The sequence below is a fragment of the Mytilus californianus genome, unplaced genomic scaffold (genome assembly GCF_021869535.1).
Source record: "Mytilus californianus isolate M0D057914Y unplaced genomic scaffold, xbMytCali1.0.p SCAF_8, whole genome shotgun sequence".
Lineage (NCBI taxonomy): Eukaryota > Metazoa > Mollusca > Bivalvia > Mytilida > Mytilidae > Mytilus > Mytilus californianus.
Window position 1 is genome coordinate 87,003,203 of NW_026262734.1, and position 22,043 is coordinate 87,025,245.

Consider the following 22,043-nt stretch of genomic DNA (forward strand, 5'->3'; position numbering starts at 1 on the left):
ATGGCTAAAAATAGAACATGGGGTAAAATGCAGTGTTTGGCTTATATCTCTGAAACTAAAGCATTTAGAGCAAATCTGGCAAAGTGGTAAAAATATTCATCAGATCAAGATCTATCTGCCCTAAAATTTTCAGACACATCAGACAACCCGTTGTTGGGTTGCTGCCCCTGAATTGGTAATTTAAGGAAATTTTGCAGTTTTTGGCTATTATCTTGAATATTATAATGGATAGAGATAAACTGCAAAGGGCAAAGTTGTTCAGCAAAGTAAGATCTACAAATAAGTCGACATGACCAAAATCGTCAGTTGACCCCACAAGGAGTTATTGCCCTTTAAATTCAATTTTTCACATTTTTCGTAAATTTTTGTAATCTTTTACAAAAGTCTTCTCCGCTTAATCAACTGGGCCAAACAGAATTAAACTAAGCCACAATTTGCAATAGGGTATCTTGATTAAAATATGTATCCGATGACCCTGTCATCCAACCAACATGGCCGCCATGGCTAAAAATAGAACATAGGGGTTTACTCTAGAAGTCTATGGGAAAATTGTAAAAAAACAAATTATTCCAAATGGTCACAACTTGAAAACTAATTTAAATAATGATAAGGGGTCTTCAGTAACTATTGTAAAACTACAATGGGATGACCTGCTTTAAATTTAACTACTGGGCCGAATTAAAGCAAACCTAGCCTCAATCATAATTAGGGTATCTTATACTATTTATTATGATTTAACCTTTAAGTTATTTTCATGATTTCCAAAAAAAACACAGTAGATACAGGTGAGCGACACAGGCTCTTGATAGCCTCAAGTTTATATATAATGTCAATACAAAACGTTCATGTTCAACAACGACTTAAACAGTGTAACTTTTTTCTGTCTTTCTTGTTTTCTTAAATGTTAATACATAATACATAATAAGATTAAATGTAGTGCTATGAATCCATGTTAACCTTTCATGTAAAAGATGATTCTATATAAATGTTAGCGGAGTTGTTTCAATGTAATACATGCACCATTAAATGTAATGAACTCGGGTTTACACCATTTAAAAGTATCCTTAATATAAGATTTACATGTTCGGAAAAGCCCTAGATCTAGGAAGTAAAGAAGTATCAAAGATAAGAAAAAAAAACCTGTCATTCCACTTATATAAATATAGATGAAAAATAATCAACATTATTCTTGTCTCTTCACAGGAATAAATTAATAACATACGTTCTAACGGGAATACACTCTATTTCTAAGATTATTTTCACTTTTGCATTTTGTAACCATCAAAGACAGAACCAGTCAACAAAATTGGTCTTGTTGTTAACATCCATAGTTTCACATTTTCAGCTGACAGTTTTGTTAATTGATAAACTGATACTGAGCAATCCCAATGCACAATTGGTCCCGATCTGAAATTACACAAAAAATGAATTACATTTCAGATCGGAAGCAGACGGACCAAAATAAGGTGAAAGTTATGTCTCGCAAGACTATCATGTATCAGTGAAGATTTTGAGCTTATTTTGACAAAATTGAATAAACTGGTTATTAATTATTATAGAAAATTATTATTTAATTTTTTCATAACTTAAATAAAAACAACATTGAAAAACCGTTTATTCTCTGAACTTAATTGTCAAAATCGTTAAAAAAAAAATAGAAAAGAAATCAGGTAATCTGGATGGGTAAGCAGTTCCTTCCAACCCTGGTGACTTAGTCCATGGCACCCGTCACGTTACTCCATTATAGGTAAACATTTGGTAATTAGTCGCATTTTCGACGAAAAAGCAGCAGTCCTTTTGCGTTAATTGTTATTTCTAAGATGTATCTTTTGCGCCAAATATTATCTTTCAAAGGTATCAATTGCACCAATTTACGGAATTCATTTGCGCCAATTAACCTGTACGAATATTTATCTTTGATAATTCTTCATAAATTATGGTACCATAAAAAGAATAATTTATGGAATTAGAACTTTTGTTGCAAGATATGCCAAAGAGATCAGAAAGTAGAACCTTTTGCTGATTATGTGTTATCCCCAGATGTTGACGACCGTGCTTTGTTTCCACCATCCGCGTATGGACTGAAACTCTCTTAACCAGGAGACGCACTAATAATAGACCAGAGGCATTTCATTAGCACTGCAATGAACTGTATTTTTCATCGCATCCATCTATGTTTGTATTTTTGGACAATATCGGAATTTTCAAGCATATGCCTACATTTAATTGCGCAATGCTAATAAGTAGTTAGAAGCAAGCATAACTCAGAGAAGGACATATAAGTCGTTGAAAAAACAAAGTTATACAAGCGGAGAACTCAGTCGTAGAGATAATTGGCGCAATCGTATATTTTATTTTTGGCTCAAATGATAATAGGCATTTTGAAAACTAGTGACGCAAACATAGCATTAGTGGAAATGAGTTGAGGCGCAAACGGAAGCATTTTGGCGCAAACGGATTTCTCACGATTCTAAGAGGACGGAATGGTACACGTGGTCTCGACAGATGGAACATATCCGTAGTGATCTATGACATAGATGTTCCTTTAAGTTAATGTTTATGTTCTATTTTTGTCAGGAAATGGTCTTTTTATTCCATTGTTCACAAATTAAGTGTAAAGTATTTCCTTACATCAAAGAAAAACGGCCTGATACGAAAGGGAATAGGGAAATTGTAATTAGTTTTTTTATTTTTCAAATGTGAAAATGAAATATATAAAGTGCTCATTTTCGTAAATATAAAAATAGGTCGTAGCCTGGAAGTATCTGCTGATCTGGATGAGGGGTTTTTCATTTCTGTATTCTTTAAATTTTATCCTATTTTTCTCAGTCTATTCTTTATTGTTTTGGCCCATTATTCTCTATTCTTTATATTCTAGAACCTCATTCTTCTATATTCTGTTTTTCTTTCCCATTTTCTTCTATTTTTTTTTATTTTTTGAGCCCTTTATTCTCTATCCTGTAAATCGGATCCAGACCCTCATATAGTACTTTATTGATCATAATGTATGTTTCAGTTCATTCATTTCATTATTTTCAGATTGATGATGATTAAAATGAGTTTTATTTTACAGACTCGTCATGAACATGCATGAAATATTTGCCACTGGACGTTAAACAAATATCAATCATTCATATTTTTTATTAGACACCTGTCTATTATTTAGGACTGTATCTTTCCACTATGCGTCATTTTTGGTTTTTTTTTATCGTCGGATTACTGTCTCATTGATGTAGATCCCACTGTATTCAAAAACCATTTGATTTTAATAATTAATTATACAGAAACAAGAAATTTTATTTAAAACTCAACATTTATTTCCCCTTACCCTCATTTTTTATATTCCCTTTATCTTTATCGTGTACAGTGAACAAGGGAAAACAAGAAAAAGAAAATGTTTGAAACTCCTAGATCTTGTGCGTTACAAAAGAAATGAATTTTAAAAATAAAGCACCAAATATCCATCTTTTGTGGGGTAGGGGGCATTGTGTTTTTGTTATTGGGACAAAGATTTATTCTCGACTTGATTTAAAAACCATTTGTTTTCAATACAATACAGAAATATTTGCTTTAAAGCTCAATGTCTAAATCAACCCCCAAATATTTCAAATTGAAACACACTGTTTTTTTCACTTCTGTTCGCATTGGACAGGCACATATAGAATGTGTTTAAATAAAAACAAGAAGATATGGGACGATTGCCAATTAGACAACTCTCCACCAGAGACCAAATGACGTTGAAGGTAGCAACTATAGGTCATGTTGGTTTAGCTCTTTTTGGGGTTCAAGCGATTCCCTCGGTTTGTGTTTGTTTCCTTGATTTGTCTCTCGTAATCGATTTACGAGATTTGATCACATATTAACTACTGTCGCCTTAATCAATGCTCTCATTTTCATTTTTTACTTTTGATTTCCAACTTGGTCCCATGCATACCATGATGACAATAATTCGGAAAAAACAAGTGTTGTTCTACGAAAAGTCAAAACATTTGATTATTACCACTTTAGGTCGGTTTAGCTGACAGCTGTTGGATTATTAATCTCCCTGTATCATTTACTAAGTAGCCAGTGTTTCGGTATTGGCATGATTCAAATCATCATACCTTTGTCTGTAAATATGTGTTTTTAAAACTACTATCACGAAAAAAATTAAGTTTTTCACGGATTGCAAAGATAAGCTGTTTCACGTCCAGTGGCAAATATTTCATGCATGTTCAGGACGTAAACGGTTTTGGATTTTCTGTTTAAACCTTGTTAGTGTTCATGTCCTAAATCCTGTTTTAAATTTGAGCTTTTCGAACTGTTTGTCTCTTGTGTAACTTCTGAACGTTATGACGGAAATACGTGTTATTTAAACAGAAATTAAATCAAACCGATCTCTCTCTCTCTCTCTCTCTCTCTCTCTCTCTCTCTCTCTCTCTCTCTCTCTCTCTCTCTCAATAAAGTATGCATTAATAAATGTAAATACACATCTTATGGTAAATTGTGAAATGTTTGCAAATTAATGATATATACACCTGCAAAAAAGTTGCACATATCATAACAACATGTATTTACATGAATTGATGTATAAACGTTATTTTTTTTTGTCATGCTTGGTGAATATTTTGATTAATCGTAAATATAACATATCTGATAATCACTGGATTTTAACCCAAGACAACACTTACTACGTATACTTAGTAAATTTCTACATCGATGAAATCTATCAAAAATCTAAAGGTCTTTACTTTATGGGGAATAACCGTGTTTACTTATCTTTTAAAGTACGTTTTGTCACAGTCCATTGAATTTCATGAAGTAAATTAAATTCCTATATACAAATATATATCCTTTTGTGTGAATGTACCTGTCTGAGTGTTATGTTGTCAAAGGATGACAATCATATTGACACATCTTACGGTAAGTTTTATATTGTGTATTTAACAATATAATAATAGTGTACATTTGTATATACAAGGATTTTTGCCTTGTTTACAGTCATAGGTTAGAGATTAAGGTTAAAGCATAGGTTAGAGATTAACTGCTAATCAGTTACGTGCGGTGAATGAGTTAAACCTTGCATTAAATGCAAAGTTTAAATATTTGCCATTTCATGTAATATAATATTGAATAAATGTAAACCTATTTGCAAAAGATTGCATGATATTGTGTCTTGTATGGGAAATCCCACTTTATATATTATGTAACAAACAAATACTGCTAGCATCGAGGGAACAACACAATGATGGTATAAGAGAACGACCATTTAACTTTGCCAATAAATTTACTGTTAAGTTCTTGAAAAAGTGTCAAGGCTTTGCGCGGCAAAAACATAAATGATGTGATGTTGCGTGGTAAGAGAATTTCAGAATGAAAAAAAAAAACACAGCCTCCCCTACCTCTTCAAAGTTGGGAAGTCGTTCCCTAACTAACAAATGATAAATATAATAGTTTTCAATGCTTTTCTCAAATAGGTACAACGCTTTATTGTAATTGATCTAGTAAAGATTTCAATAACTGCAATATTTTCAAAATAGTATTGGTTATCTTAACTATAAAATAAAATCCATACAGCTTTGAGGTCAAAATGCTATTTACACCTCGGAATAAGCTAATTACTAGAGGATTTATAACGTTAAAGGGTGTGATCATCCTGAATATGCATGGAATATTTGCCACTGGACATTAAGCAAGCAGCAATCAATTACTTAAAGAGTTAACGTTGAAACAACTTTGCTTTTCCCTGCTTTAACATTTGACCCGACGCTGTGGTAGTCTCTATAAGCGTGTTTTCAAACATGTCTTTTATACTGACTATCTACATGTATGTACTAAGTAGTATTTTATTTTTTGGGGAAAAACATCCCAGCCTTTACTGTTTTTATATTTCTCATTAACTTAACAATAGCTATATTTGATTTGTGGAAAAAAATGTCAAATTCTAGGTAATTGATGTTTTGATATATAATGGCTTTATAGGTGCATGTCACACAAACCACATCTGAGGCAGTTAACATTATACATCCAGTACAGTGAGATGACATATAATTGTACGAGGTGTAGCCTCGCTAACCTATCGTAAAAATGGTGACCTATAGATTTGAATACTAGGAAATAAGGTGTAAAACGTTAAATAGACAGCAATCTTCATCACGCCAAAAAGATGTCGATTTTTTTTGTATTTCGGATTTTTTAGAAGTTTTGTAACCGGTAAGCATTATTCTTATTAGAAAATCCCATTGTCTCCTCCGGGACTCGAACTAAGGACCTCTGTGTTACAAGTCAGTATTCTAACAGCAACTATGCTTAAGTACTCCATTAGCCCAATCGCTTACGACTGGCTTAGTGTCTACAGTTACTTTTAAACGGAAGCAATCCTATCACAGTTTATCTGCTCTGTGTATTTGATTTTACCCTCTAGTTTCCCTGTTACTTATTTTTACATACGGGTGTTGGTTTTTTTAAAGCATTACAGCTTTTAATATATACGGTCAATCTTTACTAAATTTTAGATGCTTCAGTGTCATAATAAACAAAAGTTATCGTTGTAAACTGTACTAGAAATGTAGAAGGTGACCAGTGCAAGTGCGTGTATGAATGACATTTTATAAATAATACTGGGTACTAACATGCACTACATGTACGACATTAAAGTTATGAGGATCTTGATGGGGTTTACAGAAGAGAGAATAATGTGCAAAAAATTACTGAATAGAGAAAAATGAGCAAAAAAGATAAAGAATAGACAATAATTGGGTGCAAAAGAATAAAGAATAATTGTGAAAAATTAAAGAATTGGGTACCAAATACTGATTACAGAAATGAACCATGTACAGAATAAAGAAATCATGTAATAACAAATAAATCTGATAGTAAAATGGTTATCTTGAGAATTTAACAGAAAAGGCATTATTTTTAAAGATAAAGAAAAATGCCACAAACTGTTAAAGAATACAGAATGGAAGGACCCCTTCATCCATACTCTCAGTTATTGAGATTGGATGGCTGGTTGTAGAAAAATTAGCAGACGTCATACCTTCTTTTTTTTCTTAATTTCAGTGTACACCAATTTGATAGTATATTGAAATAGAATGTCGATTTAAACTACCATTTTTAGTTTTTATCAACAAAATAACGCAGTTTATAGATTAATCCACGAGGATATTCTTCGCATTATGGGATGTACATGTATATGTAGGTGTACGAAAAAGAGACAGCAACACAACCATAAAAGAACCTTGTGTAGTAAGCTCTTTCTTGTAACTTGATTCCTAATAATATCATATTAAATGTAGTTTGTATGTTTTGCTACGGCTTATAGTATTACTTTATATAAAAGTGTGAACTACATTCTCGAGCGTACACTTTGACATACCTCGTAAACCGTGTTGTTATCTTAAAATCGTAGAGTCAGTTGTTATAATAAAATAACATGTGATGACCAGCTTAACCTCTGTACTTGCATTAGCAACACGACGGGTGCCAAAATTTGAAACAGGATCTGTTAACTCAATGAGAAGTTATTTTTACAGCAGGACATTCACTGAAATATAGTCTTGAAATTATGCAAATTTGAGGGGCTTTTAACTACGGGGTTTTGGTAATAACGCCGCCTTCATGTGTTCCTTTTGAGCCTGGAGCCCATGTATCATAAGGCCGGATCTCAACCTTTGGAGCGAGCTCGGATCCCTATCAGTGGAGCCCGGAACCTATCATTAGAGCCTGGAGCGCATAGTCATTGCACAAAAGAGCCCGGAGTTCATTATTTGGAACCTGGAGCTGGAGAAAAAGTGTGATTGTAGGCCGGAATCCTGTAATTTGGTGTTACATGTTTCCCCATATTCGAGAGAGCTACGTGTGTAAAATTTATTCAAAATGACAAAATTAAAATAGATGTTAAATTATTCTTTGAAGTATAATTTTATTTGAGATCCGCCTCAGAGTCTGTAAATAAAATATTAAACTAATTTGTTTTGCATCTCATTACGTGCTTACTTTATCGAATCTACAAAAACGTAGTTTAAAAGACTCACGGATATTTAAAATACACAACATTATACATTATAATTATCCAAATGTATTTACCAATACACAATATTTATTTCAAAATCCAATGACGGGTGGAATATTTTTTAAAGTCATTCATTTACAACTATGGTTTACCTTTTTACCTACATTTAAATAATTATGCAGTATAATCAATAATATACAGTAAACGAGCTATATGTACATAAACACGAAAATGTTAACTCCGAAGAGGTAAGGTTTGCTAAGTTAGTTGATTATATTAACTGGTGGTAATTAACGTTAAAATATAACACTCATCATTTTTTATGCTTACGTACGTCTTTTAGAAAATTTCTCATTCGGTTATATTTTTATCTATCAAAATAAATTCCTTTTTCACCAAGCGATCACCATGAACATACAATTTACGTATCTGTTATCACCTACTGATGATGTTTATTTCAGTTCATTTATATCGATTTATATTTGATTTTTGGTAGATGTAGGATAGGTTATGTATCTTTGATCTAAATGTTAAAGTACAAGAATATTTACGCGGTTGGCCATTTTTTACAGTTCATATGTTCGGATATCCGTAATGTGTTTAAATATTTTTCTTCGCATCAACATATGAAAGTACACGAAATATATTTGTTTACTAATGGTGATAAACACACGTTGTACAAAATATATATCAACAGGAAATGAAATTTATACAGGTATGGTGATACATTTGATGTTGAAAATGGATGGCACTTTATTTTATAACAGTTATATATGCAGGTACTTTTATATTCTCACATCTTATTGACAAGAATGTCGACCTTTTGAAGAAACTTATGGCCTTATCATTTTGGTCTTAATTTTAACATTTCAAAAACTCTTTTTTCATCGAAAATGTAGATTAGTTCGATTGTTTTGGTTGGAAATGTTACAAGCTTGATACGTCATAAACCAACCATTTCCTTTATAACATGTAGCATTTTGACCTTTAAATAGGTCTAATTAAATCTTTACTTCTTACATACAACTTGTAACCATCTTTTGAATTTCTATTTTGCATACTCTATACTAATCCTTATAATGAGGCCCCTCATGGGGGTGTCCAAGTAATCACATAGTCACAAATATTTTGCCAATATAATCACATAATCATTAATTATTTTTTCAAACAAGATAATCAAATAATCAAAATACAATCCTAGATTATCAAATAAGCAAATAATCAGGAATAATTGATCTGGTAATCGAATAATCACTATAGAAACGGCCAAGTAATCACATAATCAAAAACCCCATGAGGAAGCTCTATAATGTTGTTTGTTACCATTTATGGAACAAAAAGTTTTTTCTGAGAGACAATTCCTATTCTTTTTTTAGTCTACATTTTGGCATTTTACAACTTTTAAAGACTAATGAGGGTCTGGATGGGATTTACAGAATAGAGAGAAATAGATAAAAAGCGTAGAATAAAGGACAACAAATAAAGCTAAGAAAAGAGAAAAAAATTACAAAACTAATAAAGAATAGATAATAACGGGGTGTTAAAATATAAACAATAGTAAAAAATAGACAAAATAAATAAAGAATAGAGAATAATGGGGTGCTAAAATATAAAAATTAGTGAATAATATACAAAATAAATAAAGATCGGAGAAAAATGGTTTAAAGAATTAAAAAAAAAAAAAGAAATCCAGACCCACATTAAGACTTTCTCGGTTAGTCTTTTTGTGTCTGTGGTTTTATAAAGTTAAGGAATACTCTCTCGGCTAGTGTTTCTATGTCTGTAGTTTTAAAAAGTTAAGGAATACTTTCTCGGCTAATCATGCTACATTTAATTGTGTCTGTAATATTATTCACAAAAAGATTACTCTCCCGTCTATTCTGTTTGTGTCTGTGATAAAATACATACACTTAAGGAATAACTCTTGGCGACTCTGTTTCTGTGAACTTATACCCTAAAGGTATACAACATTGGCTAGTCGTTTTGTGTCTGTGATATTATACACGAATGGAATACTCTCTTAGCTGGTATTGTTTGTGTATGTGATAATGTACACTACAGGAATACTCTTTTAGCTAGTGTTGTTTGTTTCTGTGATAATGTACACTACAAGAATACTCTCTTAGCTAGTATTGTTTATGTCTGTGATAATTTACACTACAGGAATATTCTCTTAGCTAGTATTGTTTGTGTCTGTGATAATGTACACTACAGGAATACTCTTTTAGCTAGTGTTGTTTGTTTCTGTGATAATGTACACTACAAGAATACTCTCTTAGCAAGTATTGTCTGTGTCTGTGATAATGTACACTACAGGAATACTCTCTTAGCAAGTATTGTTTGTGTCTGTGATAATGTACACTACAGGAATACTCTCTTAGCTGGTATTGTTTGTGTCTGTGATAATGTACACTACAGGAATACTCTCTTAGCAAGTATTGTTTGTGTCTGTGATAATGTACACTACAGGAATACTCTCTTAGCTGGTATTGTTTGTGTCTGTGATAGTTTACACTACAGGAATACTCTTTTAGCTAGTGTTGTTTGTTTCTGTGATAATGTACACTACAAGAATACTCTCTTAGCAAGTATTGTTTGTGTCTGTGATAATGTACACTACAGAAATACTCTCTTAGCAAGTATTGTTTGTGTCTGTGATAATGTACACTACAAGAATACTCTCTTAGCTAGTATTGTTTGTGTCTGTGATAGTTTACACTACAGGAATACTCTCTTAATCAGTATTGTTTGTGTCTGTGAAAATTTACACTACAGGAATACTCTCTTAGCTAGTATTGTTTGTGTCTGTGGTAATTTACACTAAAGGAATACTCTCTTGGCTAATTTTTTCGTGTCTGTGATATAATATCCTAACGGAATATTTTTTCGGCTATAGACTGTATTTGTATGTCACATTAAATACCACATGATTACTTCGTCGGCCAGTTTTTTGTGGTATCTGTGATATCATACACATCAGAAATACTATCGGCTGGTCTGTTTATGCCTGTGATATTATACAATACTGGAATACTCTGTCGGCTAGTATTTTAATTGTATGATGAATACTATCTCGGTTATTATTTTCATGTCTATTTTATAGTAGATCAAGATGTCATTCAATGTTATTGAATATCCTGCATTAATGTTGCTTTATCATACACTTTTGGCAGCCTTTTTGTGTCTGTGATATTATATACTTCAGGAATACTCACTCGGTTAGACTTCTATGGAGAAGGCATGCCGGTGTTTTCTTCCATCATAAGACGCGCATATACAGCATCTTAAAGAAATGTACCTCCCGTATATCATATATTTACAAGATCTGAGATTAGATTTAAGCAGAAAGGAGTTGTTTCCTGAGTCTCGCAATGGGTAGACAAAAATGACATAATCCACGTGCACTGTAGTGTATCAGTCTTGCTATTGTCAAAAGGCCACGTTAGCCAATTTCAGCGCTATTGGCTATTCGTAGTGGTCAGTTTTTTTATTGCCGGGGGAAGCCGGGGGAAGCCAAAGTGCCCGGAGAGAACCACCGACTTTCGGTAGGAAAACTGACAATCCTAATCAATTAAGATTGGAGTCGAACGCACTTGCAATGTGTGTCATTCGAACTCATAACCTCTGTGTTGACAGGCAAGTGAAACCGGAGACCGAGTTATCTAAGTAGTCGAACTACTGTATCACTAGCCTGTCAATATTGAGGTTGTGAGTTCGAATCCCGCACGTGGCAGGTGAGCTCGACTCCCATCTTAATTGACTAGGATTGTCAGTTTCTGACGGAAGGTCGGTGGTTCTCTCCGGGCACTCGGACTTCCTCCATCAATAAGAACTGGTCGCCACGAAATAGCACAATAGTGCTGAAAGTGGCATTAAACATCAATCAATCAATCAATCATTAAAAGATATCATAATTCTGTGTAATAGTCAATCTTTAATGATCCTAAACCTTTAACATAATTGTAGCGGGGTAAAAAAGGTGCGAAGGTGTATTCATGTTTGTCCTAGGCTAAGAGTAACATTTCTTTTGATGATTTGCGCAGCTTAACGTATTAAGTTCAATAACATATTTTCTTATTTCCATTTCAGGTTGAACCATGACATCAAAAATACATGTAATGTACTGGAGGTCACAATGAAAGTAACAATTCTCCTGGCACTATCCTGTTATGCTTATGGAGTTATTGCTCAAGATTTAGATGCCAGTCTACTTTCTAATAGACTCAAGGAAATAAAAAAGAGTATTGGGATTGATTATTTGCAAGTAGGTTTATTTGAGTTAATTATTATCATTGGAAAGTATCATTACCCCCCCCCCCCCCCCAAAAAAAATAATTAAAAATTAAAAAATATACGTCATTAAAAAGTATCACTAACCCCTGCCATACAAATACATTAAAAAGCGAAAATAAATAAATAAATAAATAAATGATAGGCGTTTACAGTAACAGAAATTACGTATATATGAAAGTGGAACAGGTCTTAATGTAGAAGTATCACTAGAAAATCGCTCTTCTTGCTTCCAAAATAGCAATGACAATATTCTCGCAAATACATTTGCTCTAGTTACTATGATTTTAGTACGGTCGTTCAAATAATATACCAGACCGTTTCATTACCAAGAAGTTAATAAAAAGATAAGTCGAAGAAAAACAGACGACACTATGGCAAAACAGCAAGCAAATATATCATCTATTTAAAAAAAAAAAACCTGATCTCATATGCAACTCGTAAAATGGGTTCACTCTTTCACATTAAAATATGAAATACGAACGTTAATGTTTGTGTATTTATCATTTAGTTTGTTAAGCTGATATTAATGTCAACTGCCCGCCCTTGTTTGTCTAAATTTGGTGTGAATAAAAGATATGGGGTAAACGTTCACGTTCATGAGACATCAATGAGATTGGTGCAAGATTGTTACTATTTCCCGTCTCGTAAATACATGTAAAATTTGCTATAAGATGAAGCGCAACAAAAGGTTATGACCTTTTTGTACAAAGCAACGATAATCGAATAAGTTCTTTCGTTTGTATTTATATTTTATTGTACCATATTTCCATGCCATTTTCCTTCGCCTTTGAAATATATATTGTTTTACAGGAAGAGTTTAACAAACTACCTTTTACTACAAAAACCGGAAATGGGACGAAACTTTTGGCTGATGTAAGTTCTTGTTCGTAGATAAAACAATATTGTTTGTGATTTTGAACATTTAGTATTTACTTTATATAAGAATGCAAAAAGTATGCAATGTTCTTACTAGTATGTTGGTTTTTTTTTTTAAATTAAACTCTAACAATGAACAAATTGCAATAAGACATCATAGTTTTTTAAAAGTATTGGATTTCAGATTAAATACTTCAATCAACTTATAAATGTGCAAATACAGCATGAATCTTTAATTTCCCCACGTCATTTCAGACACAGGCACGCACAATAAATAGTGTCATTAAGAAACTGATGCAAACATTTTTGTAAAATTGTTTAATCTAATACACCGAACTTTAAAACGCCTGTTGTTAGTATAATTTATTATATTCGTACAATCAAATATTTACCTATACATTTATCAAAAAAAAAAAGGTATAGTCTATTCATTGGCAAACCAGATATCAATTTTTGCATGAACCACGAGACACGGGTTAAGGTGGTACCCAACACCTTGACTAATATTAATTTGGCTCGTTTAATTTTCTTAAAATTTTGACAAAATGTTTACTTTGACCCTTTGACAAAAATATAAAAATTTCAAAAAATTTGAACCAACCACTTTATCAGAAAAATTTCATTGGTTATATAGCAGTTTGACAAACACTAATTTTGATCATTGAGAAGCTTAATATTTCCTTAACAATACAACGTGATTAAAACGTTTAGCTGATTTTTACAGAGTTATCTCCCTGTAGTGTTAGGTACCACCTTAAATATTTGCATTTGTCTCCTCTTTCTTGTATCTTATTTCAAGTATACTTTTTCTTTCATATAACTGATTAAAAGATTGTCCTAAATGAACACATACATGTATCTCATTTGTGCATTGCAATCGACATAAGACGTCTTTAAAAATCATATGATATATATAAACAGTTAAGGTCGTTGTAATATAAACCACTGGACATTTTTAAAACATCTCACCCAAGATAGATCTCGATTTGATACTCGCGCGGAAAGTTTAAATGGTAAACAAAATCTCATTGATCTTTCAAAGTACATGGATGGTATACAATTGAAATTTGATATTGACATTTGTATGTCGGGGCCTTTTATAGCGGACTATAAGGTACATGTATGGGATTTTCTCATTGTTGAAGGTAGTACGGTGACCTATTACCGGTATAGCCTTTATCTTCGTGATTTGAACTTTTATGGATATTTGTCTCATTGGCAATCATACCACATCTCCTCATTTTTTATATTGAAAGTTGTCTCATTGGCAATCATACCACATCTCCTCATTTTTTATATTGAAAGTTGTCTCATTGGCAATCATACCACATCTCCTCATTTTTTATATTGAAAGTTTTCTCATTGGCAATCATAGCACATCTCCTCATTTTTTATATTGAAAGTTGTCTCATTGGCAATCATACCACATCTCATTTTTTATATTGAAAGTTGTCGCATTGGCAATCATACCACATCTCCTCATTTTTTATATTGAAAGTTGTCTCATTGGCAATCATACCACATCTCCTCATTTTTTATATTGAAAGTTGTCTCATTGGCAATCATACCACATCTCCTCATTTTTTATATTGAAAGTTGTCTCATTGGCAATCATAGCACATCTCCTCATTTTTTATATTGAAAGTTGTCTCATTGGCAATCATACCACATCTCCTCATTTTTTATATTGAAAGTTGTCGCATTGGCAATCATACCACATCTCCTCATTTTTTATATTGAAAGTTATCTCATTGGCAATCATATCACATCTTCTTATTTCTATATTGAAAGTATGTATGATAAGGTGAAGCCCGATTACATCCACCAAACATTTTGTTATATAGATGGAAGCTGATCATAGTTCTTGGGTTTTTTTTTACATTAGCAACGAGTTGTATTTTGTGTTTGCTGTGTACTAACACAGACCATATCATTTATCATTTGAGCACCGTCCCTGTGTGTATCCTGCAAACAAACACCTCAACACACCTTTTCATTCAGATATCATTACAGCTACTGTCTGTCATTACTTGCTGTCCTGGACCATACACGTGGAAATACTAGGATTATGAAGCAACGTCATCTGGTTTCTATTGTATCATTGCAATCATTTAACGATGTCATCGCTGACAGTCTACAAATAAGCATCAATTAATGTTGCTCTATAAATGATCATTTCAACCCCCTTTTTTTTCCTATGGTTAGGGTTCATGATACATGTAGGTGTGGTAAAATATTGTTTGATTTGATAGATTACACGTGAAATCGTCAACTGATCATTAATTTTCAGATTCAAGACAAATTAGCAGCATCACTTGTTGGATTTAAGAATGTTCTAGACGCCGTTAAAGACGAAGTATTTCAGAATGAAAACAGATTCACCACGCAGACGACACTTCCACATTGCTGTGATAAACATGGAACATACGTGTATGATCCAAAATTCAGAAAAGAGGTAATTCCAAAATCAAGGAACTTATTTACAAAATGAAATTATAACAAGCGTAGAGACACACGTATAAGAAATCATTAAGTAATTACTCAAATCTTAAGATTTGGCAATAAGACAGGCCAATAAAGGTTCAATGAGAAGTGTACCATCGGTGTAATCGTGCCTGTGCCAGTTTACTGGCCGGTACCCAGTAAGAAATTGATAATACATTTTGCTCATGTATAGAAAATGGTTTTAGGTCAATAATTTGATCTTACGAATAACGCAATTCAAATAAACCCACTGCATATACACAGAAGAAAAGAAATAAAAAAAACATACGTTTATTTCTGTGTCATTTGGTCTCTTGTGGAGAGCTGTCTCATTGACAATCATACTACAACTTCTTATTTTTATATTGTTCTCTAGTTGTCCAATTTATTATAATTAAAACACATTTTTTCAAGAAAAAGACGTAAAGGGTTCAAAAAGCGCCAATCAAATTAAAATTGAGAATGGAAATGGGGAATGTGTCAAAGAGACAACAACCCGACCAAAGAGCAGAAAACAGCCGAAGGCCACCAATGGGTCTTCAACACAGCGAGAAAATAAAACGTTTATGAACTATATGATTAGGAATTCGACTATGTACTGCATCGGGAAAACGTTTGGGACGCTTACTGACAATTCTAAGGAATTGTAGTTTATACCACATTATATGATTCTAAAGTGGCATGCCATTCAAATAGATATGTTCACAATACACATTTTATTTCAATAATTATGTACTGAGTACACATATGTTAGAATAAATAAGGTTAAACATTTTCTTCTCAAGGTTGATTTTTCTACAGCCTGTGTTACAAAATCTTATAGTTCTACTTCTGATGCCAAATATCCACACAATACCGTAAGCGACATCATGAAGATGCAGTACGATCAAAACAAGAACGTTTTGTGGCAGCACTACGGTACCTTGGAGGGCGTGTCCATCATATACCCATCAACTTATTGGAATGACTGTTATAACTATGATCCCCGCTTTAGGTAATAGAAACAGAATAGTTGATTGTGAATATTTACTATATTACTGCATGCATGGCCAAAAAATCTAAAAACGACAAAAAAACAAAAAGTCAAACCAAACGCTGCACAAAAAAATGAAAGACTGAGCAACACGAACGCCACAAAAAACGAAGAGTGGTCTCAGGGATTCCATACGGGTTAGCAGATCCTGTTCCACTAGTAGCACCTTCAATGTTGCACACATTCGTTCATACATTCAGACACACCACTGGACATAGCAAAAAACAAAACACCAAATAAATAGAAAATAGCTGAGCAAAATGTCAGTTAAAGTAAACAAATCTAAAATAAAACGAGCAAATAGTCCGCCGTTTCAAAGTATATTGCATTCTGGATAGTATTTTCAAACAACGCGTACATCGTAACGTTTTGATTGGCTTACAACTTCTTAAGCAATGAACATTCAACCAATAATATGACATTATTTAAGGTCAGCTTTCGCCGCCACAGCTTCACCAAAAGATAAAGATGTCGTGATTCTTATAGATTCAAGCTCATCTATGAAGCAGATCTCCGGCGTTACAAGTAAATCAAAGATGAGTATAGCCAAGGAAGCTGCTCGTACAGTCATAGAAACCCTTAATCCAAACGACAGAGTAAGTGGACCTTTTTATCACATATACAATTAACCATTTGACAGCGCTAGGGAAAAAATTACCGCGCAGGGAACGAAAGTTTCCGTTGTGGACAGATGACGCTAAAGACGTACATTCCCCCTGTCGGCAGATTGCTACAGACATATATGTCCCTTTATAGTATATGGTTTATTACTTGAATACTTAATATAAGCTATAGTCTAGGATCCTTCGAATTTTAACAATGACAGGTATAAATTATATAAATGCAGTTTGATGAGATTTTCTAAAATCGTTTTGCACAACGTAAAAAGTAAATACAGCGTACAGCACGACGTTCTTTCTTAAAACTTCGCGGTCAACGGGTTAATTAAAGATATTTCGAAAATGTGAATTACATGCACGTTATTTTTGTCTGGTGGATAGTTATCTTATTGGTAATTATGCTACATCTCCTTTTTTATATGTGTACCTTTGATAAGCGCTGTAATGGAGATGCAACATAGGCAATATAAAAGTAAATTTGAATAAGACATGAAACGAAATTCAGCAATGCAAGGAAACAACTGACCAGGACAACACAGAATAAAAGTAACACCAAACAACACACATTTACATAAGCAAGAAATCATCTCGTTTTACTTTGTTAACATTTGGAAAGTGTTCTAATTTATTGCTGTCTAGTTTATATAATGTACAGATTTGTCTCGTTGAGGAATACAAACGAATGATGTCTGAATATATGCATGCTAAAAATGACAGAAATAACTTAAGTTTTTGCAACGTCCGAGCTTAGTCTAATCAAATTATATCCATTTAAAGCATAGCAAAATGCTTAAAAGTGTTACAGCACGCATTTCTATTTAGGTTGCAGTGATATCATTTAGCTCAGGAGTCAGTGTTCCCGGTGAAGACGCAAATCACGACTGTTATAAGGACACGCTGTCATTTGCCTCTAAAACAAATATTGACAAGCTGCAGGAATTTGTCAGTTTATACATTCAAGAATCCAATACTGGTGATACAAACTTTGAAAACGTACTTATCAAGGCTTTCTCTTACTTGGGATCAACAAACAACAATGTTGATGTTTCAACTAGAGGTAAATATGTTATAGTACCATAAATTGAAAAAAAAACCCCGATTGTTGCGCTTTGGTTATCGGAATAGGACACCGTGCAGATGGATAAAGAAGCACAGCAGTAAAAAACCATCAGACTTTCCCAGTAATATAAGATATGGTAATTTGCCAAACAAATCGATCAACAGATAAACTATCAGTCGAGAATAAGAGAAAAAAAAAGATGGCAAAATTTTCTATTGACATAATGATTAACCTAAGTGTTGTTTTTTTTTCTCTTCTTTCTGTAATTTAGGGTACCCATTCATTTGATGAAGCTGTATTACTATTCTTTACTTTTCATTATATTCATTAGAGACTTCGCAATTCATAGTCAAATCATTGAACCGTTGAGCGTAAGAAAACATTACTTAAATCTACAAAATAAACAAAATAAACAGAGCTAGTGTTATAAAATATATACACAACATTGAAAATTGATCAACAATTTAACATTTAAACATTGTTTTTAAAAGCCATACATTATAATGTTGTTGTATACTAATATAAGTATAATTATCATGTCATCTATGAAAAAATCTAACCTCATTTTACACAATATTGAAGATGTCATCTTATTACTTGTTATGCACTGAATAAACTTACATTATTTTGTAAATAGATGACGTACAGGTAATAATAAAGTAAGGTCAACGTCCCTTGAATTTATTTCACACTAACGCAACATTAAAAAATATTCTTATCTTTAGAATTTCTATTGGTGAGCTAGGAAGGGGTTTCATCTCGAAATCCCAGTAAGTAAACGCTGAATCACGAATTTCCTAAACACACTTATATAATGTGGCAGGGTTAAACATGTCTGAAGGCGCCAACCCTTCCCTAACCTGGGACAGTGGTCTAACAGTACAATATAAGAACAAACTATAACAATCAGTTGAAAAGGGCTTAACTCATCAGATCAATACAAGGCATAAAAACATCCAACAATAACACAGACCGGACGTGGCAGGGTATTTGTACATCCCTCACAACAAAGAAGACACATTTTAAGTACAGATCTTAGAGTAATCGCAGTTACTGACAGCTAAAAGCCAAAATAACAACTAATATAACAATCATGTATTGAAGACTCAAATATCTTAAATTGTGCGTACATGTAGTTATCGCTATTTTTTCTCATAACAAATGGATATTAACTAACCTTTTGATTTTAAGAACTAAGTGTAAAATTGTTGTAAAATCTTCAATACGTATTATTTTAATTCCATTTATTTTATTTTTATTTTGACAAATAAGTGCAAGAACAGTATTCCTTTGACCATGGTATACGAGTACTGTAAATATCTATGAATCAAACCATTGCGTGTCGGAGGTGGGGGTGGAGGAATTTATTTAAATCAAATAAAGCAACATTACATAATAATTAAATAACGAAATGTGATAAGAGACGGATATTTGATTTTTAAATGTATGCTTCATTGAAAAGGAGTCGTATTATATGCATTTAAAACGGATAGTATAGATTAAACAAAAATATCCTTTAAATATTTTTTTGAATATTAGCCTTCAGAGTATTGTCTTTACATTCGGCATACCTCGGTAGTTAAAGCAAACTAACTTTGGTGTAGGGTAGCGGAATCTATCGAGCATTTACGATTGATTTCCCATTATGTGTAATGGAAATTTTGATGAATCAAAAAGGGAAACTAGGAAAAACAAAAACAAAAAGTATTTTCGACCATTTTCTACTTTAATTTTGTCAAAAAATCATTTAAGCAATGCATATAATGAGATGTCGTGTATACATATATATCAATGAGACAGCAACTAAACTATACATATACCAATTTCTTTCTTTAAAGATCAGGTTATACTTTTACTTACTGATGGCGGATCAAATGATGGGAGAGATCCAAGGGAGGTTATCAGGGACGAAAATGCCAAATTACAAAACAGAGTAATCGTGTTTACATACCTGCTTGGTCCTGGTAAGTATCAACCGTATTAAAATGGTGAACGAGCAATGATTGGTACATTGTGATGGAGTTATCTCCCTTGTCGTATTGGTTTTTATTCTATCCACAATGGCAAAGTTAGGTGTGCATAATTAGCAATTGAGAAGACGTTCCTAAGTTGTAACAAGTGTGTCATGTACTAAAATTGATTGTGATATTTCAATCTTCTTGTAACTCTTAAGTTCATATTTGGATTTTTTTTTTAAATTAGTCAAATCTTATTCTTATGCCCCAAATCCTGAATACGAGTTATAACAAGCTTTTTTCTATGCATTGTTGTGACGTTGTCATGGGAAGCACGTGCATTCATTAATATTCCATGTTGTTGAAAAATAAAATCTAATTTCAGAATACCTTGCGACTGTTGTCAGCCAATCAAAAGTTTGGATTTATTATGAAACATACATGTAATGTAATTATATATTATATATATCCAAGACAGCAAATAATCATGACCATAGCACATGTAGTTATTACGGACAAAAGAAATCCTTATAGTATGTAGTTATATTCAACGTGAAGGTATTATAACAAATTCCTAGACATTTACATAAAAAAAAAATGCAATTGGGGCTTGTTAGGCCCAATTCATAAATTGCTTTGGAATACCATTCACACTCATCTTAAACTGTATGTTTACAGGTGCAACGAACGAAATAAAACAACAATTACGAGAAATGGCAACTCAAGTGAAGTCAAATTCATCTTACGGAAACATTCGGGTATTTATCTACACATTTTGCTTACAAAAAAAGCATTTTACGCGAGAAAAAATGTATGCATTACTAGTATTTTAGTTATGACAGAAAACCCAAATATGATAGACTAGGTGTTATACTGGCATTCAAATGTCTATTTAAAACTTGATGCTAAAATAATTAGTTAAAACAATGAATGTTGAAACAGACGATGTAGTCCAGGAGTAATAATTAATGCAAATAAATCTATATCCGTTCTCAAGCTACACTTCTGTTCAATGAAGAATATAATCTATAAAATTGAGAATGGAGACGGGAACACTTCTATTCAATGAAAAATATAATTTACTCCATATTTATTGTAGGAAGGACACTTTACTTACGTTGATCAGAATCAACATGCAAGTTTATCGATGGAAATGGCCACTTTTTACGTCCAACTACGATCAGGTCAAATAAATACTAACCCGGTATACAGTATTCCATACGTCGATCCGTTTTCTGAAAGAGGCAGGTATTTTATTACTTTATCTGATTTATCTGAGTAGGTTTAATGAGGCCAATTGGCGGCACCTGTTTTCAGCTACAATTTCTAATTTGAATTGTATAACTATAATATCATAATGTGTGTTTGTGAAAACAAAATCTAGATATAGGATTTTTTTTTTAAATAACTCATAAAAGTTCCATTTATTCCGTTAACATATACATGTATGACTTTCATTTTTTCGCCAAATATTTTGAAAACCAAAACATGTTCTATTGATTATTTGAACCACAAACAATGCGTCGACAACATTTTTAACATTATCTTGGTTTAACAAATAAACCCAATGACTTGAAAATGCATTTTGTTAACCTTGTGTTTATGTCTCCTAGGCATAATTTAGAGCAAAGCAGACACATTTGACAATGTTCATTAATATCTTAGAATAAAAGTAAGAAGATGTGGTATGATAACCAATGACACAACTTTCCTCCAAAGGCCAAATGAC

At 32.6% G+C, this 22,043-nt stretch overlaps 1 protein-coding gene across 15 annotated transcripts in view; it reads left to right on the forward strand.

Annotated features, from left to right (window-relative positions):
* The first annotated feature begins 4,797 nt into the window (after positions 1 to 4,797).
* LOC127710506 (VWFA and cache domain-containing protein 1-like) overlaps positions 4,798 to 22,043 on the forward strand; it is a 154,110-nt gene continuing 136,864 nt past the window's right edge. For 8 of the 15 annotated variants that reach the window (XM_052216412.1, XM_052216413.1, XM_052216414.1 and 5 more), the window contains exons 1-10: positions 8,175 to 8,241; positions 12,083 to 12,257; positions 13,097 to 13,159; positions 15,453 to 15,617; positions 16,432 to 16,640; positions 17,110 to 17,275; positions 18,122 to 18,356; positions 20,198 to 20,323; positions 20,993 to 21,072; positions 21,414 to 21,558. In XM_052216412.1, the coding sequence (XP_052072372.1) occupies positions 8,207 to 8,241; positions 12,083 to 12,257; positions 13,097 to 13,159; positions 15,453 to 15,617; positions 16,432 to 16,640; positions 17,110 to 17,275; positions 18,122 to 18,356; positions 20,198 to 20,323; positions 20,993 to 21,072; positions 21,414 to 21,558 (1,399 nt within the window). In that variant the 5' untranslated portion in view covers positions 8,175 to 8,206. Of the gene's footprint in view, positions 4,903 to 8,172; positions 8,242 to 8,588; positions 8,709 to 12,082; positions 12,258 to 13,096; positions 13,160 to 15,452; positions 15,618 to 16,431; positions 16,641 to 17,109; positions 17,276 to 18,121; positions 18,357 to 20,197; positions 20,324 to 20,992; positions 21,073 to 21,413; positions 21,559 to 22,043 lie in introns of those variants that run through there. The other 7 variants (XM_052216423.1, XM_052216424.1, XM_052216420.1 and 4 more) reach the window with 5 other exon arrangements.